Consider the following 25,716-nt stretch of genomic DNA (forward strand, 5'->3'; position numbering starts at 1 on the left):
GTACTTTTGACAACCTGCACTCACACAGCATTTTTTTTTTTATATTCTTTCAACTTCATCTTCAATATTTCCTGAAATTTTTATCTTTATAAACTTAGCCTTAGTTGTAGTAGCAGTCACAGTAGAAGTAGCAGTAGTAGTGGTGGGAGTAAGATTAGTAGTAGTACTAACAGTAGATGTAGTAATATGCCCATTTTGCCTTTTGGTCAGTTAGACATCAAACCCTCGAAGTTTCAAATTCCCAGACTAAACCGTTGCTGTGATGTAGCCGATATACCCTTTTGATAACCTGCAACTTATTTACGAAAACAATATCTAGGGCATTGCTTATGTTCTTTTGACAACATACACGCAAATAGTGTTTTAATGCAGCAAATAGTGTTTTAGTGTTTTAATTCCGCCTCAGTATTTCATGAATTTATCACCTTATTGCTTTTAGCCTTAGTAACAATTGCAATAAAAGTAGTCGCAGGAGTAGTATTAGTAGTAGTGGTAGAGGTATTAGTAGATAGATGCATGGCCATGTTGTTCTTTTTGGTCGCTTAATCTCCCACCTAAGCATTCCCTGGAAGTTACAACTTAATACCCTAAGCCATTTCTGAGGTATGTCCTTTTAACAACCTGCATGCACATACTGTGTTTTAATTTAGTTCAATCAAAACATCATCTTTCCCCTCAATATGCTCTTAAATTTTTACCTTTATACCCTTAGCCTTAGTATTACTAGTGTCAAAGTAGTAGCAGTAGTAGTAATAGGAGTTAGTAGGCCTATTTACTGTTGTGTTAGCACTAGCAGTAGTTGCAGCTGCATTAGTAGCAGTGGTGGTTTGCATATATTGCCTTTGGTCATTTAAACATCCCACTCATGATGCGCTGGAAGTTTCACCTTGATACAGCAAGCTGTTCCTAAGATATTGTTGAAACGCCCTTTTCACAATCTGTATGCACATAGTATGATCTGATTTAATTCCACTTTCCCTTAAAATTATCACCTCCATATCCTCTGCTTTAGTAGTAGTCGCAACAGAAGCGGTAATTGTAGTAATAGCGTGCAAACATTTCCTTTTTGGTCAATTCATCACCCCCCTCATCATTCCCTCAAAGTTCTAAATAAAACCCTGAGTCATTCCAAAGTTACCCCCTTTTAACAATCTGTGCGCACATAATGTGTTTTGATTTAGTTTAACACTTCCCACAGCATTATCTGAAAGCTTTACCTTGTTCTTTTTGAACACTAAAGGTCAAACATGCCCTCTTTCTCAAAAACAAACACTATATGTAAACAATGGGCAAGTTGCAGAACTTACAACCCTTGCCCAAGGACTGTGGTGGGGGGGAGGGAGGTTGACAACCCCAAAGACATAGTTTCTGAATTTTTCAGCGATTCTGAATAAAATGGTTATCTAAAAATTTTGAATGGATGTGTTTTGAAAATTAATGGGCGTGAGAGAGGGCTAGTTGCCCTTCCAATCACTTTTGACTCTTACAAAGAGCACTAAAACTTACGATTTTCATTCAAATGAACTCCTTCCGAAGTTTCTACGACAACACCTTCTATACCAAGTGCCTTGGTAAAAAAAGAAGAAGAAAGAAAATGATAAATAAACAATACATTGTGCCCACGTCGCTGTTTACTTAGGCAGCGCAATTGCGCCGCCCATGAATTTCAACCGATAATATTTTTTCCGGGTACTCACAACTTTTAATGCCTTATCGTTTCCTGCAGATTTACTCCCTCCCCCCTAGCCTCCTTTCTGACATCCGTCAAAGACATTCCTATAACAAAAGTTTTGGCTGAAGAGCTCACTTTGAAAATTATGATGATGGTTACTTTATAATTCTTAACCTCAGTCCCCCCCTTTAATTGATATTTGGAGGAGTACACTTTGTCAGGGATGCAGATGATACTTGAAGGTTCGTTGCAAAAACCTCAAAATTGAATGTAAGAAACAGCGTTAAAATTGGCAGTAGTAGTCTTCACCACTAGTCCCCGAAGCCGTACCGAAAACCGGCGGTGCGCCACCTAAAGTCTTATAGCGTGCCGCCACCGAAAAGGCTTCAGCACGCCGAAGCCACCGGGGATACGATTGGCGGCGGCGCGCTGCCGGAAATTTTAGGCGCCGAATTAATTTTCTGAGATTATTGAGAGGCAAATATAATGCAAAATCTGCTATCTAATAGTACATACAAAAATTTGGATCCTGAAAACTTTTTTGAATCTACTCGTCAACTATCAACTTTAAATTATCTTTCACTTGTTCTTGTCCTCTTTGCTAAAATGTAATATTTTCTAATTTAAATGAGCTTCGACTAGCCATGATATTCCTCGAATACCTTATTTATAAATGTTTTACTATATGCGAAAATGCAGCTATTCTACTAAGGCCTGAAGGAAAGGTGGAAGAATTTTATAAGTAAACCCCCCCTCCCTCGCCCAGTTTTGTTACATATGTACTTGGAAGCATGTACAAAGTGGAAGAACTAAACCTATATGCACATTCTTTGTCTTCCTAACAGCCTTCTCGAAAAAATTCAAATTCAAAACCGAAAGGAACTCCTTAAAAGATTTTGTGATTTAGATGAGGTTCGTTATGCTGATAATCGGGTGCCGATTATACAGGTTGCTGATGTTCTGCCTCTTATGTTATCAAATTTTGAACAACGCAGGTCCCTAGAAAGGGGTTTACCCACAAGATGGAATGCAACATATAGTATGATGCAAAGTGTTATTCAATACACAGGCCATTTGACAAGCGTCCTGTGTAAAATTGGGAAACCTGATCATGTTCTAGATGATGAAGAATATGAACTGATGGGTGAACTTCGCTCTCTACTACAAAATTTTTCTACTACAGTCGAGGCTATTGAGAGAGAATTCTTTCCTACCCTAAATGTTGCTCTGCTCGGGCGGGGCCTCCTAAAAGGTCACCTTGAGGAGCAGCCTAATAGTAGCTGTATTTAAATAGTAGCTGTATTTTGCTTCTGAAAGAAAATGTGAAAAACAAGTTGGACTTTCGCTTCCCAAGGGATGATCTCATGGTGACAGCTGCACTTTTGGACTTCGAAATGTTCAAGATAAATGAAATTAATGAGAATCTAAGCCTTCTTGATGGAACACTGACAAGAAGGGAACTCTTGTTCAAAATGGTTAAGTCTCTAGTTCTGGCAGCTGACATAAGGTAAATTATCACATCTCCTGTGAACCGAATTTGTCCAATCAACACTTCAGATCCCTCCCATTCAACTTGTTGTGAGGATTCTATTGCAGTAGAAATTCTTTTGTACGAAGAGGAGAGGGCCCTCGAAAAGCCTGAAGAGGAGGCTGTAACCTCTGGTGCTGTCAGTGCATCAGCTACCCCAGTCAGCTGTGTGAATATCGCTAGTGGGTTTTCTCAGAAGAGCAGCAACTCTAAATCTCTTCATGATCATACATGAAAAAAACGAGGCTGCTTGATCAAATAATGTGTCAGAAGGACAATGCAGAACAAGATGAAAATGATGAGGTGATTCGGCGTCAAGTAGATTTATATCGGGACTTGACAGCCCCACGCCAGGAGATCAAAAGACCTTACCCTAGTTGCTGCAATCAATACAACCAATACCTTCTGGAAAAGAAGGTATCTCAACTCAGCTGCCATGGATTACAGATTTGGCAAGAACGGTTCTATCGTTGGCGGCAACAAGTGCCTCAGCAGAAAGGGTTTTCAAGGATGCAGGACTGATTGCTACTCCTAAGCTCTATGCTCTTTGCTGCTAAATTTTATGCAGGCCCAACACCGTGTAAACAAGCTTATTTTTATACATGATAAGTATAAGCTTATCAAAGCTTTAAAGGAAAGTGATAGAGTTTATTTCTAGCTAAGTGCTTTGAATTTTTTTTAGCCTGGCTCCTTAAAATGCCTGAGAATTGACAAAATAGGGAATTAGTAAACTCTGAAATTCAAAGCCAGAAATAAGAATTTAATGACATATAATGCTTTTCTTTATAAGATATAACCTTTTTTTTAAGTAAAAGCTTTTCTTTACAAAATGTTGCCTCTTTTTCTTCTAAGACCTGAGAACGAACTGTTCTTAAAGAACGATATGCTAAGTTTTCTGAAAATTGGCTATGTAAAAAAAAAAAAATAAAAAAAAAAAAAAAAAAAAAAAAAATCCTATACGCTAAAGTAAAACTTTGGTTGGTTGATATGCTTACCCACCATGTTCCATTACATCCACAACTGCATTACCTTAATTGCTGAAATGGGAAGGAGAATAAATAAGCTATTTCATTCTCAAATGAGTTGGTTGAAACGTTTAACTTTAAACTTTTATTATATCACTCTTCAGTGAGAGGATTTAATCTTGAAGCAATGAGAAATAATAACTTCTATAGCGTAGAGAGTGAGAAGTTGAGGGGTAGGGTTGTCAAAGAAGTGGAATGCAGGTTATAAGACCAGAAAATTCTGACATGAATTAAGATACAAATTTCAGATTCCAGGCTAATTTGTTTCATTAATTAGCCACGGATTTATGGTGCAAGTACATTTGTTTTAATTCAAGCTATAGAGCTTAGTTTAAGTTAAATTTTAAATTACATATTTTGCCGGATTAATTCAAATATCAGGATGTTTAAAGTCTCACTATCGGTCATTCGGATCAAAAGAATGTTTGTGAGAAGTTAAGATTGATATATTGTCCTTATTTTGCCCGAGGCTAGGTCGCGGTAACGAAGCTAAAAATGAATTGTGGACTGAATTCTGAAAAAAAAACTGATGCCAATTATGTTTTAAAACTTTTTAAAAGTAGCTAGAAAATTCTAAAAATAGAAGAAACTACGATAAATTGACGGCGCGCCCCCGCGCCGTCAAAGATTGCAAATAACCAATTATCTACATTCGTTGCACTCATAAACGATTTTAGTTAAGTGCTATAAAACTTTAAAAAAACGAGTGGAGAATTGAGAAGGGGAAGCCCCGCTCATATACAAAATGATATATGTCCACTTTGTTTAAACATCACTTTTCTTTTTTCAAGCTTCAATTGAAAAAAGTGTTATTTCTTCAATTCAATGGTTTTAAAATGTTTTATGACTGATTTTCATATTAAGCAACAAACAAAATGAACTGTAAAAATTACGAAAAACTGTTGTGGGTTTACGCTTCAAATCATCAGTGAAACCCAGGAAACGCACTTTAAAGATCAGATCAGCATCCTGGATTGATTAGATTTTTAACTATATATAAAGGAATTTTTGGCAGTTTAATTCAGTTGTATCAGGCTCTCTGAATTGTCTTCGTTGAAGAAAGAAGCGAAAATGAATTTTGTAAGTAGGCTTACACCTAATACCACTAATTTCTGTATTAAGATGGATGATGATCGAACTATGTCTGTTAGCTTGGTAGTTAAATAAATTTGACTTTGAAAGTTAATTACATTCTTCTTAAAATAATTTATAGCAAGTTCTTTCTTAGAATGACAAATCAATTTTAACCAAGTGTACATATTGGGAGGAATGGTCTCGGAGATAATTTCCAACTTCGATATGATGCTCAAAAGGCTAGAACTATTCGAAAGAGGCTCCGTCGGGAACTGAACCTCCGGTAGAATTAAAAATGACTGCTTTGTTAAAGCAGATACTTTAGGATACAACATCAAATCTTTTATTAAGGTTACATATTTGTTAATAATAAAGAAAATAAAAATTTTAACATAAAGTCTTTAGTACAGAAACTCTCATAACATAAAAGTGTTTAATAATCTGTTCTGATATTTTTAGAGGTAAATACACATTCGACAGGATTTGTTTTACCCAGGCTCTTCGGGTTGAGAAAATTCTAGTGAAAATTGGCAAACTTCTCAAAAGTGTTGGCAGATAAATGTAAATAATTGAGATTGGAGGGGGAATAGGGGATCAAGACTCCAGGGGCCTCCAGTGGGTTTTCTTGGGTATAAAAGAAAATTCTACTGTACTTTTTAGTTATTCTTCGATTATATTTCGGTTTGTTAGTTATTTTTAGTTACATTTCTATTGTACTACTGGTTATTTTTCGGGAAAAAAAGATTTTAGTTGTTGTTTCATTTCTTCACTAACTTGTGTTTTTTAAGGGGGTGTCTTAACGTTTTAATGCTCAGCTTTCTTTTTTCTTATTTTCTTTCTACGAACTGGTGATGAGGATATGATCTAAAAATTACTCCAAAATACGTGTCACGCCTGTTGCTATTTGTGGTATAAATTCCAATTTTTTCAGTTTTTTAATCTCAGGCTCAATAGGCAGCTTTTTCGCATAGGTTATCTTTGGATGCTATGCCAGGTTGAAAAATAAATAAAGAAACAAAAATTATCAGTAAAGTGACTTTTTAATGTTTTATTTTTTCTAAAATTTTGAAAACCGATTTTTTCACTAAATCTTATTAAATCTCAGAGGAATCCAATTTCAAATAGCTATAACTAATTTGCAGAAATTCACTCACCCAAAGATGTTAGCATAAGATAATGTACAAGTTATTAGAGAATGAGTGACATAGCCCTAAATCTACAGCAACTTTGATGAAAACAGAACAATCAAATTCACCATTCATGAAAACCCAGGAGAGAATTTGATTTCTTAGCCATAGAATTCGAGGTTTAGTATGATATACCCCTACCTAATATTCTTCTAGTATGTTTCTATGGCGCTCAATCCTAAGGTAATATGCCAAAGTAAGATTTAAAACATAATACTTTAGAAACAAATTTGAGCTATATATTTGCACATTAGGGGTGGTGGAGGTAAAGTATTGCGGATCTGCATGTCTAACGTGTTAGGTACAATTACTTTGCATATTATGAAGTAAGAATTGTTTTCTAACTTCACACTGTCCAAATACTTTACCCCCCCCCCCTATCGTGCAAACATATAGCCCAAGTTATATATTTTCCATCTGTTGTGTCACTTCTCTTCGTCTTGTCTCACGCTAAGCTGAAAGAAACTAACGAAAAAAAACGGTGCTATAATGCGTCAATGAATGAACAACTTGAGCAGTAGGGGGTATAAATATAAGTACCGAAACTTACATTAAAATAGGACTAATAAAATTAAAAAAAAAAATTAAAAGAGCCCTGGCATTCTTACTTCAACGAAGTTCATCCTCGTTTATATATTCATTTGTGTTATACTGAGGACGGCCCTTGTACATAGGATCAAAATATTCAGTTAAAGTTTGGATTTCCACTGTTTTACGGAAAAATTATCTATTGTTCTACTTGTTTATTTGTTGTAACCTTCATTATCGAGCACTTATAACAATGATAAGGTGCCTTCTCCATCTATTTTGTAAAACTTTCCTGAAAGTACAAGTCTAATTTATGTTTATATAGTAATTTACTCAAACACCACATTATTTAAATCACAGTTTTAACATTGATTCGTAACGACAAGCTGAACAAACCAGGTTTCTTACGTTTAAGTAATTTAAAACCAAGTTTCTTCCACTGATAGCCTACTGAGAACCGGGAAGGAAATCTAAAGGAATAAATATTTATAGATAGTAATAAAAACCCATCCTTCTTGTTCCTAGATATCACCGTAACTAGTGCAGAACTGTATTTAAATGTTTATAATCCAATTTCTTTAATATTAATAGCTAAGTCAATAGGGATATAGTTTTACCACACTCATTGTCTCCATATAGAATGTTAACAAATATCAAAAGGAATATTGTCCGGAGGAGAGAGGTCCGCATCTGAAGTCCTTACATACGTAAAATATGCTTAGTATGAAAATTCTGGGCTCCCTAGAAGGATATCCCTCTCCCCTCGTCTAGTTTGAATTCAGTCATTGATTGCCATGAATGTGCACCTATCGATTCTATTTTTCTCTACGCGCTACTAGGAATAATTATAGTATTCGATAAGAGTGATAACCTGAGACTTAGAATCAACCTGGTCTTTAAGAAATTAAATTGAAAATTTGATCTTTACTTGTAAAAATTAAATAAAAAAAAACAAGTTTTTTCAACTGAAAGTAAGGAGTGACATCAAAACTTAAAACGCACAGAAATTACTTCGTATATGAAAGAGGCTGCTTCCTCATCAACGCCCCGCTCTTTACGCTAAAGTTTGACTCTTTCTCTCAATTCTTCTTTCTAAAACAGTAAAAAACTTTAGCGTAAAGAGCGGGGCGTTGATGAGGAAGCAGCCTCTTTCATATACGAAGTAATTTCTGTGCGTTTTAAGTTTTGATGTCACTCCTTACTTTCAGTTGAAAAAACTTGTTTTTTTTTATTTAATTTCTGAACGTTTTTGAATCAATGCATGTTTTGATTTTGGCTCTCCGCAGAGGAATAATCAAAACGAAATTTACATATTTTTTTTTTTGGCTCAATGGCTTTCTCATAATTTTGATCGAATGACTTTGAGAAAAAAAGAGCGGGGGGCGAAGCCTAGTTGCCCTCCGATTTTTTGGTTAATTAAAAAGGCAACTAGAACTTTTAATTTTTTACGAATCTTTTTATTGGTAAAAGATTTACGTAACTTATAAATTAGCTTACGTAAAGAACTTTTGTATTCTCATGTTTTTATTACATATATGAGGGGATTCGCCCCATCGTCAGTACCTCGCTCTTTACACTAAAGCTTAAATTTTATCCCAATTCATTAAGAATGACCCCCTGAATCACAAAAGCCGTAGAATAAGTAGTTGAAATTACCGAAAATACTTTAGCGTAAAGAGCGAGGTATTAGAAGGAGGTGAGCCCCTCATATGGGTAATAATTTCTGTTTGTTTTAAGTTTTATTGCTGTTCCTTACTTCCAGCTGAAAAAGCTTTTTCACTTTTATTTTTTAATTGTTTTTTTTTTAAATAATGCTAGTAAATCCTGCTCTCCCTTCATGGAAATTTTCTTCTCCCATTACAAATTCTCGAAGGAAAGTTCCCCTAGCATATCCCCCTCTTCTCAACCCCTCCCCCAGACCAAAAAAATCCTCCTGAAAACGCCTGTATACTTCCCAATAACCATTACTATATGTAAGCACAGGTCAAAGTTTGTAACTTGTTGCCCCTCCCACGGGGACTGTGGGGGAGTAAGTCGTCCCCAAAGACATAGTTATAAGGTTTTTCGACTACGCTGAATAAAATGGCTATCTCAGAATTTTGATCCGTTGACTTTGGGAAAATAATTAGCGTGGGAGGGGGCCTGGGTGCCCTCCAATTTTTTTGGTCACTTAAAAAGGGCACTAGAACTTTTCATTTCCGTTAGAATGAGCCCTCTTGCAACATTCTAGGACAACTGGGTCGATACGATCACCCCTGGGGAAAAAAAAAACAAAAAAACAAAAAAACAAAAAAACAAATAAACACGCATCCGTGATCTGCCTTCTGGCAAAAAATGCAAAATTCCACATTTTTGTAGATAGGAGCTCGAAACTTCTACTGTAGGGTTCTCTGATACGCTGAATCTGATGGTGTGATTTTCGTTAAGATTCTATGACTTTTAGGGGGCGTTTCCCCCTATTTTCTAAAATAACGCAAATTTTCTCAGGCTCGTAACTTTTGATGGGTAAGACTAAACTTGATGAAACTTATATATTTAAAACCAGCATTAAAATGCGATTCTTTTGATGTAGCTAATGGTATCAAAATTCCATTTTTTAGAGTTTTGGTTACTATTGAGCCGGGTCGCTCCTTACTACAGTTCGTTACCACGAACTGTTTGATTCAGGATCTTAAATGCCTCAATACGTCTTTTCAATTACTTTACATGGGATTAAACTGATCTTTAATTTATTGTATTTAATTTACAAAACTTTACTTTTAAATATATATTTTAGTTACTTGAACTCATATCTAAAATAACTATATATCAAGTTGAATAAAACGCGTTTATGAAACAGTTATTATTTCAAATAAATAATTTAAACACTTTCTGATCGCAATTATTGTAGAATTAATGTTTAATATAATACTAATATATTTACAATTATGAATGGTCATGCACACAATTACACTGTATAATTATTGCACAATACTTCAAAGCGAACTATAATATAACTATTCATTTTTTTAGATACTTCTTATTGCTCTTAGTGTGGCTGTTGCATTAGCTGAAGAATTGGCACCAAAAGAAACAGCCACTGAACCTCAAGATTTGAACACTGATGCCACTCATTTCAGACATAATTACCACCCTTATGATTACAGTGGCCAAAGATGGAAAAGACACATTTCTGCCGTGAAAGCTTCAGTCGAAGACGGATTAGAAGGGGCAGAAAGTAGATATGGCTATTATGACCACTATCCATCATACGGATACAGTTACCAACAACCATCTTCTTACAGCTACACTTATCAGTCGTTTGGATATCCACACGGGTACAGAGGCAAAAGAGACACATCTGAAGTGGAAGCTCCAGTCAAAGAAACAGAAGAAGATGCAGAAAGTAGACATGGTTATTATAGCCGCTATCCTTCTAGCTACACTTACCAGTCATTTGGATATCCTCACGGTTACAGAGGCAAAAGAGACACATCTGAAGTAGAAGCTCCAGTCAAAGAGACTGAGGAGGATGCAGAAAGTAGACATGGCTATTATAGTCGCTATCCTTCCAGCTACACTTACCAGTCATTTGCATATCCTCATGGTTACAGAGGCAAAAGAGACACATCTGAAGTAGAAGCTCCAGTCAAAGAGACAGAAGAAGATGCAGAAAGTAGACATGGCTATTATAGTCGCTATCCTTCCAGCTATACTTACCAGTCAGTTGGATATCCTCGTGGTTACAGAGGCAAAAGAGACACGTCTGAAGTAGAAGCTCCAGTCAAAGAGACAGAAGAAGATGCAGAAAGTAGACATGGCTATTATAGTCGCTATCCTTCCAGCTACACTTACCAGTCATTTGGATATCCTCATGGTTACAGAGGCAAAAGAGACACATCTGAATTAGAAGCTCCAGTCAAAGAAACAGAAGAAGATGCAGAAAGTAGACATGGTTATTATAGTCACTATCCTTCCAGCTACACTTACCAGTCATTTGGATATCCCCATGGTTACAGAGGCAAAAGAGACACATCTGAAGTAGAAGCTCCAGTCAAAGAGACAGAAGAAGATGCAGAAAGTAGACATGGCTATTATAGTCGCTATCCTTCCAGCTACACTTACCAGTCATTTGGATATCCTCATGGTTACAGGGGCAAAAGAGACACATCTGAAGTAGAAGCACCAGTCAAAGAATCAGAAGAAGATGCAGATAGTAGACATGGTTATTATAGTCATTATCCTTCCAGCTACACTTACCAGTCGTTTGGATATCCTCATGGTTACAGAGGCAAAAGAGACACATCTGAAGTAGAAGCTCCAGTCAAAGAGACAGAAGAAGATGCAGAAAGTAGACATGGCTATTATAGTCGCTATCCTTCCAGCTACACTTACCAGTCATTTGGATATCCTCATGGTTACAGGGGCAAAAGAGACACATCTGAAGTAGAAGCACCAGTCAAAGAATCAGAAGAAGATGCAGATAGTAGACATGGTTATTATAGTCGCTATCCTTCCAGCTACACTTACCAGTCATTTGGATATCCCCATGGTTACAGAGGCAAAAGAGACACATCTGAAGTAGAAGCTCCAGTCAAAGAATTAGAAGAAGATGCAGAAAGTAGACATGGTTATTATAGTCACTATCCTTCCAGCTACACTTACCAGTCATTTGGATATCCTCATGGTTACAGAGGTAAAAGAGACACATCTGAAGTAGAAGCTCCAGTCAAAGAGACAGAAGAAGATGCAGAAAGTAGACATGGCTATTATAGTCGCTATCCTTCCAGCTACACTTACCAGTCATTTGGATATCCCCATGGTTACAGAGGCAAAAGAGACACATCTGAAGTAGAAGCTCCAGTCAAAGAGACAGAAGAAGATGCAGAAAGTAGACATGGCTATTATAGTCGCTATCCTTCCAGCTACACTTACCAGTCATTTGGATATCCTCATGGTTACAGAGGCAAAAGAGACACATCTGAAGTAGAAGCTCCAGTCAAAGAGACAGAAGAAGATGCAGAAAGTAGACATGGCTATTATAGTCGCTATCCCTCCAGCTACACTTATCAGTCGTTTGGATATCCTCATGGTTACAGAGGTAAAAGAGACACATCTGAAGTATAAGGTCCAGTGAAAGAGGCTTTACAAGGTGCAGAAAGTAGATATGTCTATTATAATCACTATCCCTCATACGAATACAGTTATTACCCTTCCGGGTATAGGTATGGAGTATATCCCTGGTAAAAGCCAGTTACTTATTGTAAAAAGAGTTGTACCTTCTCATTTTTTGTTATTTATTAAATGGCTTGTTGTATAGACATTTCTTTTCTATTATTTATCGAAAATAGAGCCACAGACCTGATAATTATTTAATATTGATTTACTTCTGCAAAAACAATAGAAAACAAATTACTGTTACATTGAATGAGAAGCATTATCCCGACTTGTCTTCACTGAATCATTATACACGACAAATACTCTTTTTCTGTTTAATGACAATCCCTTACTGAACTGTAGTCAGTGGCAGATCCAGGCCCCTCCCCCTGATGTATGGGTAGATTTGTGGTTGGGACCGCTTGCTCTGGTTTCGGTTGGGACGAAAGTATTTTTTTTTTTGTAATTGGTTTTTAATAATTGAATTTTTATTATTAAGACTGTTTTTAATTATTAAGACTGTTTCTTTTTCCAAATGAGTTTGAAACAAGGTTTTAGTTACTTTGTGTGGTCTCTGTTAGATTTTACTAATGACGCATACCGCCAAAAAGTATTTAATTAAGTTTAGGTTTATCAAGGGAATATGTCCGTATTACCACAAAATCCAACTGGGAAGCGAAAATCGTCATTTCGTAATAACAAGGAGGTGAAATTTAAAATCGTAACTTCTTTAGGGTGTCGAAACGATATTTCAGGATTATGCTGTCACAACAAGGCTGAAAAGCAAAATATTTACTTCTTTTTACTGTCAAAAATTTGTTTTCGAGTCTTGCTATGGTACTGAGGCGAAGAAATTGATATCATTACTTTTTTTTGGCTATCTGTTTTGTTTTTTGGGGTTTGATTTTTTTTTTGCGTAGCGGGGTGGTTTTTACCAAATTGTTGTTTTTTTAGGGGATTTGTATAATAGAAAGTAAATGTATGAGAAGTTCAAAAATTATTGAATTAATTTTTGGATTTTGGTGAGCAAATGGTGGCCTATTAATGCCTATTTTCATCTAATTGAAACACTGCATTATACGATGTACCACCTCCTCTGCTCATCCTAAAACATTAAAATAAAGGCAAAACTCATTAGAAATTTAATAAAGGTTCGTATAAGTTTATACTTAAAACTAGGTATATGAGTCGAATACTGAGGGAGAATTTGAACTAGATGAAAACACATTATGTACATGCAGATTGTCAAAAGGGCTTATCTCAATAATAGGTTTGGGTATTAAGTTGGAACTTTCAGAGAATGCTCAAAGGCAAAAATGTAATATGTGCATGCCAAAATACTACCACTCCTACTGCTGCTACCAAACTAAACAAAAAATCGCAAAGAAGATGGAAACGAGGACAATAAGATCCAGCGAAAAACAGAAGGAAAATTATGGTTGAGACTTCCGCTAAACCGTCCTCTGTGCAGAATAACCAGAAAATCCAGATAAAAGTCGAAAGGAGAACAAAAAACCAAACATGAAAAAACACTGAAACTAAAATAAGGACCCTTTCGAAGCAACGATGAAAGGATAACTCACAAAATTGCTTCAATACCCTTCCATCGATGCTTCGAAAGGGTTCTTATTTTAGTTTCAGCGTTTATTTTGAGGTCTGGTTTTTATATAAATAGCAACGAAGACCACACTACCTTTCCATAACAAACAAACACAACTTAAAAACAATAAGAAAATTCTCCCACAACAGTACAATTCAATTCAGTGAATATTTCGGCCCTATGTCAAAAGTCCGTCTTCAGCCCAACACCAATATATACATATATATATATATATATATATATATATATATATATATATATATATATATATATATATATATATATATATATATATATGAACTTACATAAAAATGCGAATTTTAAACTAAACTATTCCAACTACTACTTAAATTGCAACAACTCGTAATACTTAAGACATTAAGTTGAAAAAGACGTCAAAAGAGGGTCAAAAAGGCACATCAGCAATATTTATGGAACGGCTTACCGTAGCAAGGTGAAACTTCTATAGTATCATGAGGTGGATGTTCAACCAAAAGGCAGCATGTACATGCTGCTACTATTATTAATCCTGCTTCTACTACTCAGACTACTACTACTAATATAACACTAATGCTGCAATTGTTTCTCCTACTATCACCACAACGACTGTGATACTATTAAGTACTATTAAGGCTAAGTATATGAAGGTGAAAACTTAAGAGAATATTGAAAACCAGAACTAAATCAAAAGACATACTAATATTACTGCTACATTTACTAGTTTAACTGCTACTATTACTCAAACTACGGTACTCCATCTATTACAACTAATTGTAAAGCTAAAAGCATTAGGATAACAACTTCAAGAAGTATATGAATATACAGGTTATCAAAAGGACATATCGACAAAGTTATAGCAATTGCTAATTGTATTACGCTGAAACTTCCAGCAATTGAGAGGGAGGTTCAGCTGACCAAAAGGCAATATATTAACACTTCTGCTGCTACTAGTACTAGTGCTATTACTATTAATACTACTACTATTTTAACTATGCTTCACGGTATGAAGGTGTAATTTTCAGGGAATTTTCAGGGGGGAAGGTGAACTGAATCACAACCTACCGTGTGTATGCAGGTTGTCAAAAGGCAAGTTGTGAACTACTCAAAACACAATATTTGCATATTATTTATAATTAATTTATTTATTATTATTTGCATATTCTTCTATAAACACAATATTTTTAGCTACTGCTTCTACTCATACTGCTACTACAACTAATGTTACTAAAGCTATGGCTACTACCATTAATACTACTGTTACTGCTTCTACTATTACTGCTACTAAAGCTTTGGCTACTACCATTGATCACACTGCTACTACTTCTGCTATTACTACCGTTGCTACTACTAATGCGACTAAAGCTAAAGGTATTAAGGTGAAAATTTCGGGTAATATTGAAACTTAATTGAACTAAATCGAAACAAACCATGCCCAAAAAGGCTGTTAAGAGGACTTATCGACAATAATTCAGGAATGGTTGATGGTGTTAAGCTTTAATTTGAAGCTTAGTCAATTAAGTTGAAGTTCTTAAGAAACATTTAGGCGGATATTAAACTAAAAAAAAAAGAAAACTATGAGCACGTAGATTGTCAAAAGGGTGACAAAGCTATATTTAGGAGTGGCGATAATTAATTAAATTAGACCTCTCAGAGTAAGTCATGGCGGATTTTGAACTAGTCAGAAGACACTAGATATTTAGTTTTAATAATACCTACACGGTTACTGTAACTGAAGACGCTAAGAGTTTTAAGGTGAAAGTTTTAGGGGGAGTTTCAATCAAAACGAAAAGACTAAATGCCTGCAGGTTTTCAAAAGGGCATATAAGTAATATCATAGACAGCGCTACTCTATCATAGCTAGTAATGTCATTGAGACTTATAAAGAAGCTAATTTGACTTGAAATTTAAAGCTCTAGCGCCCTTTTTAAGAGTCAATATTGATTTGGGGACAAATAGCCTCCTCCTTAGCCAATAATTTTCCAAACACTTCCGATACAAATTTTGCGACATCCATTATATTCAGCATATTTGAACGGTCCAGCAACTATATCTCTAGGGTATGTCAACCCCCCGCAGTCACGCAACTTGCTCATTATACTTAAAATTTAAATGTTTTCTTTAAAACTAAATCAAAGGCGGCGTTTGAACGCTGGATTCCAATAAGATATCTCAACAATATTCAAAGAACGATAGCGGGTATTAAGTTGGCAATTTAACTAAATCAAAAGAGTGTAAGTTTATCTAGGTAGTAAAAGAGCATAGATATTTCCTTTGCGAATGGCATTTTTTTTTTCAGGTCAATCAGAGGAGGCATAAAACTAAAATTAAACAATAGGCTACTATTTGTGTCAAGATTTCGTGTCAAGGAAATGTTATTTTCTTTTTCCATGAAAAAAAGACTTTGTCAATAAAAAAAGAGTAATTAATCTTTTATAAAAAAGAAGTTTTCAAAGAAAAGTAAAGAACTCTAAGCCAAAAATGAGCATGAGTAAAATAGAATAATCTACCATGTGTAAAATTACACTCCCTGACAGTTCCAACTTAATATCCTACTCCACTCCGGATTTATGACCTTTTGACACCCTTTATGTAAACTATGTGTTTTGATTTAGTTCAATCAAAAGACATTCTCAGAACATAAACTTTCCACCCAGTATTCTCTTAGATTTTACCTTTATATCCTTAACCTTAGCAGTACTGGTATCATAGTAGAATTACTAATAGTAGAAGGAGGAGCATTAGCATTAGAGTTGTATTAGCAGTAGCAGTAACAGTAGTTGCATATATATCTGTAGTAGTAGTTTTTTGCACATATTGCCTTTTGGTCAGTTGAACATCCCAAATATGATGTCCTGGAATTTTCAGCTTGATACAACGTGCTGTTTCTGAGATATTGCTAATGCTCCCTTTTGACAATCTGTATGCTCATGGTATGTTTTGATTTAGTTCAGCTTTCCTCTTAACATTTCCTTATATTATCACTTCCATATCCTCAGCCTTAGCACTAGTCACTACGGAAGCGGTAATTGTAAAAGCAGCAGTAGTAGTAGTAATAGTAGTAGTAGTAGTAGTAGTAGCAGGAGCAACAGTAGTAATAGCAGTAGTTGTAGCGTGTAAATATTTCCTTTTTGGCCAATTGATCGTCCCTCTTTTCATTCCCTCAAAGTTCCAACTTAATGCCTTCCGTCATTCCTGAGTTAGGCCCTTCTGACAATCTGTATGCGCACAATGTGTTTTGATTTAGTTCAACACTTCTCTCAACATTATACAAAAGCTTACTTGAATGCCATTGGTCTTTTTGAGCACTAAAGTTCGAACATGCCCTCTTTCCCAATAACAAACACTATATGTAAGCAATGGGCGAATTGCACATCTTACAGTCCCTGCCCTGAGGGCTATGGGAGGGGTTGACATCCCCAAAATTAGAGTTTCTGGACCTATAGACTATGTTAAACAAAATGTGTATTTCAGAATTTTGATTGGATGTGTTCGGAGAATTAAGATGCGTGGTGGGGGGGGGGGGGCTGGTTGCCCTCTAATCACTTTTGACTCATGAAAAGGGCACTAAAACTTTCAATTCCCAGTCGAATGAACTTCTTCCGAATTTCAGTAGAGATGCTTTAAAAGACAATTGGTTGTACCTTTGTTGCACTCATAAACGCTGTCAGCGCAGCATTATTAAAGTTCAAGGTAAGAACGGGGGATTAAAGCACAAGGACCCCCTCAAACATAAAAATAATTTCTCTTAGTTTAAGTTTTAGTAGTCTCGCTCTTTTGGTCATTTGAAAAAATTATTAAGTAAAATAAATTGGTTAATTTAATGAATTTATTAGTAAAATAAATAAAATACTTGGTATTGCCCAGTATCTACAGACGTTGCACTCACAGACGATTTTAGTTTAGCAATATAAAACTTTGGAGAAACAACTGGAAAGTTGAGATAGGGGAAGCCACGCTCATTTAAAAAATGATATATGTCCACTTTATTTTAATGTCAACCTTCCTTTTTCAAGTTTCATTTGAAAAAAAATTGTATTTCTTCAATTCTACAAATTTAAAATGTTTTATGGCTGATTTTCATATTGGGAAACAAACAAAATGAACTGTAAAAAGTTATGAAAATTTTTTGTGGGTTTACGCTTCAAACCATCAGTGAAACCCAGGAAACGCACTTTAAAGATCAGATCAGCATCCCAGATTAATTTGATTTTAACTATATATAAAGGAATTTTTTCCTATTTAATTCAGTTGTACCAGGCTCTCTGAATTGTCTTCGTTGAAGAAAGAAGCGAAAATGAATTTTGTAAGTAGGCTTACACCTAATATCACTAATTTCTGTATTAAGATGGATGATGATCGAACTATGTCTGTTAGCTTGGTAATTAAATAAAATTTGACCTTGCAAGTTGATTACATTCTTCTTAAAACAATTTATTGCAAGTTCTTTCTTACATTGACAAATCAATTTTAACCCAAGTGTACATCTTGAGACGAATGGTCTCGGAGATAATTGCCAACTTCGGTACGATGCTCAAAGGTTGGGAACTGAACCTCCGGTAAATTTAAAAATGAACGCTTTGTGACAACTGAGACTTAAGGATACAACGTCAAATATTTTATTAAGGTTACATATTTGTTAGTAATAAAGCAAATAAAAATGTTAAAAGTACAAACAAACATAAAGTCTTTAGTACCGAAACTCTCAATATATAAAAGTGTTTAATAATCTGTTCTGAGATTTTTAAAGGTAAATACACATTCGAGAGCATTTGCTGCATAAATTTGTTGCATCGTTGTATAAAGAAGCAAAAATAAACTTTGTGAGTAGGCTTACACCCAATACCACTAATTTCTGTATAAAGATGAACGATGACCTAAACAATGTCCGTTCTTGATTTTTCTATGTCAACGTCTGTTAAATTTAATCTGAGGCACTTCTGTATTATACAGTAAACATTCAAGTTTACGCTGTGTAAAACTCTAGAACACACCAGTTTCTTCTTTAGTTTCTTTCAGCTTAGCCAGAAGAGATGGAAAATACATAATTTGGGCTTTATATTTGCACGTTGGGGGGGGGGGGAGTTAAAATATTTGGACAGTTTGAAATAATAAAAAAATTCTTACTTCATAATATACAAAATAATTATACCTAACACATTTTGCATGAAGACCCAATATACTTTACACCCTTCCCCACCCCTAATATACAAATATATAGCCAAATTTGTTTCTAAAGCATTTTATTTTCATCATATTTATTGATATTTCATTAGGAGTGAGCGTCAGAGAAAGAGGCTCTAATTAAATAGAACACTTGAGTGTTTGCCGTATAATACACAAGTACCCACTCCGGTTTTATCAGACTTATAGCCTCGAGATAGAATGTTCACAAATATCACAAGGAATATTCTCTGTAGGAGACGTCTGCTTATGAAGTCCTTAAATCCGTAGAATTTGTTTAGTATGAAAACTCTGGGCTCCCTAAAAGGATATTCCTCCCCTCTAGTCTAGTTTGAATTCAATGATTGATTGCCAAGAATGTACACCAATCGATTCTATTTTTCTCTACACTCCGCTACTAGGAATAACTATAGTATTCGATTAGAGTGATAACCTGAGACTTAGAATTTACCTGGTCTTTAAGAAATTGAGTTGAAAATTTGATCTTTAGGCTACTTGAAATTCAGGATTTTGAATGCCACAATACAAATTAGTCTTTCCAATTACTTTACACTGAATTAAACTGATATCTTTGATTTATTGTAATTAATTTACAAAACTTTTACTATTACACATATAATGTTAGATACTTGAATTCATATTTAAAATTACTGTATAACTAGTTGTATAAAACACGTTTACGAAACAATCATTATTTCAAATAAATAATTTAAACACTTTCAAATTACAATTACTGTATAATTAATATTTAATACGATACTAATATATTCACAAGTGTGAATTGTCATGCAAACATTTATACTGTATAATTATTGCACAATACTTCAAAGCGAACTATAATATAACTATTCATTTTTTTAGATACTTCTTATTGCTCTTAGTGTAGCTGCTGCATTGGCTGAAGAATTGGTTACAAAAGAAACAGCCACTGAACGTCAAGATTTGAACACTGATGCCACTCATTACGGGTTTTATTACCGCCCTTATTATTACAGTGGCCAAAGATGGAAAAGAGACATTTCTGAAATGGAAGCTCCAGTCAAAGAGACAGAGGAGGATGCAGAAAGTAGACATGGCTATTACAGTCGCTATCCTTCCAGCTACATTTATCAGTCGTTTGGATATCCACACGGGTAGAGAGGCAAAAGAGACGCATCTGAAGTGGAAACTCCAGTCAAAGAAGCAGAAGATGCTGAAAGCAGGCATGGCTATTATGCTCGCTTTCCTTCCAGCTATACTTATCAGTCTTATGGATATCCTCTTGGTTAAAGAGGCAAAAGAGACACATCTGAAGTGGAAGCTCCAGTCAAAGAGGCTGTAGAAGATGCAGAAAGTAGATATGGCTAATATGGTCCCTATCCCTCATACGGGTACGGTTATTAACCGTTCAGGTATGGGTATGGAGCACATCCGTGGTAAAAAGCAGTGACTTATTGCAAAAACAGTTGTACATCCCCCTTTCTTGTTATTTACTAAATGACTTGTTGTATAGACGCTGTTTTTCTAATATTTATCGAAATAAATAGTCACAGGCCTGATAATTATTTTATTTACTTGGTTTACTGTTTGTAAATATTATTGAAAACTAAACACTGTAAGATTGAGTGAGCAGCATTACTACCTAACTTGTCTTCACTAGAACATTATGCACAGTAAAGATTCTTATCTAATTAAATAAAAAAAAAACAAGTTTTTTGAAATGAAAGTAAGGAGCGACATTAAAACTTAAAACGAACAGAAATTACTCCGTATATGAAAGGGGCTTTTCCTCCTCGACACCCCGCTCCTTGCGCTAAAGTTTGATTCTTTCTCGCAACTCTACTTTTTAAAACAATAAAAAACTTTTTAAAACAAAAACTTTTTTTAAACTTTTTAAAACAATAAAATTATACAAGAATCCCTATTGGAACCTATTCACAAACGTATATAGGTGTACAGGTTTGTGATGTTTGAGGGATACAAATTTGTCAAAAAATGGCAACAAGTGAAATTAGTCCTTAATGGTCTGTCGATATTCCTCTTTCGAGTCTAATGAATAGGCTACATGGGCAACAGAAGATAATTATTTAAATCTGAAAGATACACAGACTAGACTATCCAGAGTAAGTTCAACTAATCATTAAAAAACTGTCACTTTTCAAATTGTTTATGGTAACGAACTGTAGTAATGAGCGACCCGGCTCAATGGTAACCGAAGCTCTAAAAAACGGAATTTCGATGCCAAACACCAAAATAGTTAACACCAAAACACCAAAATTTCGATACCAATAGTTCCATCAAAAGTATCACATTTTAATGCTGATTTTAAATATATACGTTTCATCAAGTTTAGTCTTACCTATAAAAAGTTACGAGCCTGAGAAAATTTGCCTTATTTTACAAAATTTGGCCGAAAGACCCCCTAAAATTGCTAAATATATTGATATATATATATATATATATATATATATATATATATATATATATATATATATATATATATATATATATATATATATATAAAAATAAGTTGTTTGTTTGTGTGTCTGTCGACTGACGTCATGTTTGTGTGTCGACTGACGTCATGTTTGTCAAGTGACGTCATGTTTGTCGACTGACGTCATTATAAGGATTGAGCTGTATGTCGTCATGAAGTTGTTTGTCGACTGACGTCATGTTTGCCGACTGACGAAATTACAGACCGGGACACTGGGACGCAAATGATGGCCGGGACATGGGTCACAGGGAATACAAATGACGACCGGGACACTCAAAGAGAAATTACAGACTGGGACACCGGGACACAAATAACGATCGGGACATATAAATGACCACCGGGACACTAAAAGATAAATTACAGACCGGGACACCGGGACACAAATGATGACCGGGACACCGGGACTATAAATGACGACCGGGACGTTCAAAGAGAAATTACAGACTGGGACACCGGGACACAAATGACGACCGGGATACTGGGAATATAAATGACGACCGGGACACAACTACAACGGGGACACCGGGGGCACAGGGGGATATATAAATGACGACGGGGACACAGAGAATGTTCGATTAGCAATCACCATCAACAAAGCTCAAGGGCGATCATTAGAATAATGAGGTATAGATATGAATACGGATTGTTTTTCCCATGGAAAATTTTATGTTGCATGTTCAAGAGTCGGTCTGACAATCTATTTATATGCACAGACAATGGGACATCGAAGAATGTTGTATATTCGCAAGTTTTACATAGTTAAAAACATACATACATCTATCTATATCCACAGGTGGGACACAGGGCCACAACTACAATGGCACGTAACTAATATGGCGCGTAACGACTTACGCGCGCGGGGGCTTCGGGGCGCGAAGCGCCCCCACCAACTAGGTGTTGGGGTGGCGCAAAGCGACAGGGAATGTTCGATTAGCAATCACCATCAACAAAGCTCAAGGGCAATCATTAGAATAATGAGGTATAGATCTGAATACGGATTGTTTTTCCCATGGACAATTTTATGTTGCATGTTCAAGAGTCGGTAAACCTGACAATCTATTTATATGCACAGACGATGGGACATCGAAGAATGTTGTATATTCGCAAGTTTTACGTAGTTAAAAACATATATATATATATATATATATATATATATATATATATATATATATATATATATATATATATATATATATATATATATATATATATATATATATTCACAGGTGGACACAACTATGGCGCGTAACGACTTACGCGCGCGGGGGGGCTTGGGCGGGCGCGAAGCGCCCCCCCCCTAACAGCTAGTATATATACCCCAACAGCTAGTATATATATACATACATACATACATATATATATATATATATATATATATATATATATATATATATATATATATATATATATATATATATATATATATATATATATATATATATATATATATATATATATATATAATCTACGATCCTTGATAAGACGCAGAAAACTAGAACACATGATGAAAATAATTTTGATTTCTACACGAATCAAAACATGACCTGAGGGTAGCATGGAATAAAAAACTATTATCGAAATAAAGGAATCAAAGAGAAAAGAAAAGGGCTGAATTGCGTGTGAAATGCATTTTGCATTTTAACGTCTCCCCCCGATAACTACAGCTGCGTTGGGATTCTTATGTTGACCAAAATAGTAAGACAAAACAAAATAATTAATATAAAAAAAAACATTCGCTCACCTGAAGGAGCACCCAAGAAACTTTTTTTTTTATCGATTAGCTGAAATTTGAATGCATAGAACCATTGGGCAACTTAACCCTAATATACAAAATTTTTAGGCTGGGGACTAAGGATTCCCGAAAGTAAGGTAATAAAATGGTCCAAAAACGTCTTATTTCTATCGGTTTGAAGTTCTTGGGCCAAAGGAACCCCAATATACAGAAAACGAATGTGCATATTTTCAATTTTTAACGGTTTCGAACGAACTGTGATGAAAGATATTTTATTTGGTAACACGTATCCTGAAGAAACGATTTGTAAAATCATTGAAAGAAGAAAGGAAAAATTACGTCAACCCAAATTATTAAAAAGGGAACAAGCAAGTAAAAAGAAAAAAAAAACTGCATTTCTCTATCATTAATTGTAATTTATCGCAAAAATAATAGGAAGAATTAAAAAGAAAAAAAGAACCTAAAAAGCAGCTTGGAATGAGAGACCGATATTGCAATGAAGGAATTAAAGAAATTTCGAATTGGAAACAAAAAGAAAATAAACGAAAAAGAAACAGACTTACCTGCGTGTCAAATACATTTCGCATTTGAACATTCCAGCCAGTAACCAAAGCTGCATTGTCACTCTTACAGTCATGACAAACCTAGTAAAAAAGAACACGTTAACAAACTTCCCATTCTCAATATATGTATCAACTAATATATAATGAAAGAAGAAATCACCAATGCAACAGCACAAACACATAAAAAAAGAAGACAAAAGGAGAAAAGGAAGACTGTTTTCCTACATTAGTAATTAATATAGATCAGTACTTGAATGAGGCCTTAACCCTACTCATCCATACAATCGCAAAGGTCAAACAGCCTAGCCCTACACAATCAACCATAAAGAATAATCCATGGACAGGCAGTCGTGTCGTCAGTAACCTAAGTATAAGTCGGAATTTACCAATTATTAAAAACAATAAGAAAAAAGAAGTATGTAACGACTGCTACTGAATTCTTGTTTGTTAGCTTCATTTAATTGTCTTTGTTAATTTATATAAAGTTAACACAAAAATACAAAACATGGTGTAAATACTGTTATAGATAAACTCACTAAAGAATCATTTAAGAAGCTAAAACTTTCCCCTTCCACCACTGAAATCTAAAAAATTACGTTTAAATCTGTACACTTTTTCACACATGGTCTAACAAGGAGTTCGTTTGCATTGCGACCATTTGGAGGGAGATGGCCCCTTGAGAATAGAATTTCTAATTGCACCCTTGGTTGTGCTGGATTGCTAATCATAAATCGAAATTGTTTCTCGGCATATATAGATAAGAAGGGACTTCGGACCCATGCACCCATTCAATATTTTTTTATGCGATACTGCTAGAATTATTAAAATATTCAGAGCTGTTTGGCTTAAAAGCTATCATATCAATTCACAATCATGAAATTTTACACTTTTATGAAACAGTAGCAAATTGTCATTCAAATAAAAATCTATCGTTTCTTGGGCACGATGTCAAACGAAAATTTTTGAACAGGGTTTTCCAGATTAAGTAAGCTATTGAACATCCCCAAATATTGGGTCTAGGCTCCGCCCCTCTTACTATTCTCTTTTAAAAATTCAAACATATAATATGGACATGTCAAACAGAAAGAAAAAAATAGGCTGGAGCCGGCGTTTACACCCCCCCTGTCGAAAAATACTGCCTGCGGCTGGTCAGTCTCCAGTTGCTTTCAACTTAAAAAAAAGGATATACCCTTTTTTTCGCATGTTCAATAAAAAAACAAAACAACCAAGTCAATAAAAATCGCTATAGCCCCCACCCTTATATTTTTTGGTGTTTTGATACCCCTATACAGGTAACCTATATAATTTTACTTGCGGACGATTGCTGTGTCATCCATGAGTCCTAAGCCTCCAAAAAGTTCAATAAAATTGAAAACCTCCTTCCCTTACCGTATGCACCCGCTTAGAACACAGTGGCAGAATTCAGTTTTTGGGCCTTGGAATTAAAAAAAATCATGTGACTTCTTCTGAAGAATCATCTGAAGTCGTTTGATATCATACCAGATTAGATTACAAAACATTACATTACAACCACATAATCGTAGTACAGTTAGCCTGACGATACTTAAGACTGTAAAAACATATAGTGCAAGTCGAGTGACGTCACTTTCTGTTGAAATGACCACAGAAGTGGGGCTATAGCAACACACAGTAGGGCCAATAATAAAGTGTAATGACGTCATGTTCAATTATAAACTTCCTAACAGTAGGGAACATGACGTCATTTTCGCTATATAAGATGCTGACCCACACTGTGACGGTCATTTGAAAAGTATTAATACAGAAAGTGATTAAAAGTGATCATAGAAATATGTCTTATCAAGTTAGCAATAAGAAACAAGTATTTGGTACAGAAAGTTCTAAGTCGAACCTACTAACAGATGATTATCAGCAGTTCACTACTCCTCCTAGAACAATTAATATCCCTACGAGGAATCCCAGCAAGTTTACGACGAAACAAGAGAATGCATGGATACCACCTTCAAAGCGAAAGGATGTAAACCAATCAAGTCCA

The 25,716-nt window shown here is 35.1% G+C and overlaps 2 protein-coding genes across 3 annotated transcripts in view; one reads left to right on the forward strand and one right to left on the reverse strand.

Annotated features, from left to right (window-relative positions):
- Window positions 1–25,716, reverse strand: part of LOC136032760 (egalitarian protein homolog) — a 90,866-nt gene that overhangs the window by 35,832 nt on the left and 29,318 nt on the right. For both annotated transcript variants that reach the window (XM_065713107.1, XM_065713108.1), the window contains exon 3: window positions 23,703–23,783. In XM_065713107.1, the coding sequence (XP_065569179.1) occupies window positions 23,703–23,783 (81 nt within the window). The remainder of the gene's footprint in view (window positions 1–23,702; window positions 23,784–25,716) is intronic.
- LOC136032759 (uncharacterized) lies at window positions 5,188–12,314 on the forward strand. The gene is made up of 2 exons (XM_065713106.1): window positions 5,188–5,305; window positions 10,027–12,314. Exons 1-2 carry the CDS (start codon window positions 5,297–5,299, stop codon window positions 12,118–12,120), a joined length of 2,103 nt encoding a protein of 700 aa, XP_065569178.1. The 5' UTR covers window positions 5,188–5,296; the 3' UTR covers window positions 12,121–12,314.

Source organism: Artemia franciscana, chromosome 11, assembly GCF_032884065.1.
Source record: "Artemia franciscana chromosome 11, ASM3288406v1, whole genome shotgun sequence".
NCBI lineage: Eukaryota > Metazoa > Arthropoda > Branchiopoda > Anostraca > Artemiidae > Artemia > Artemia franciscana.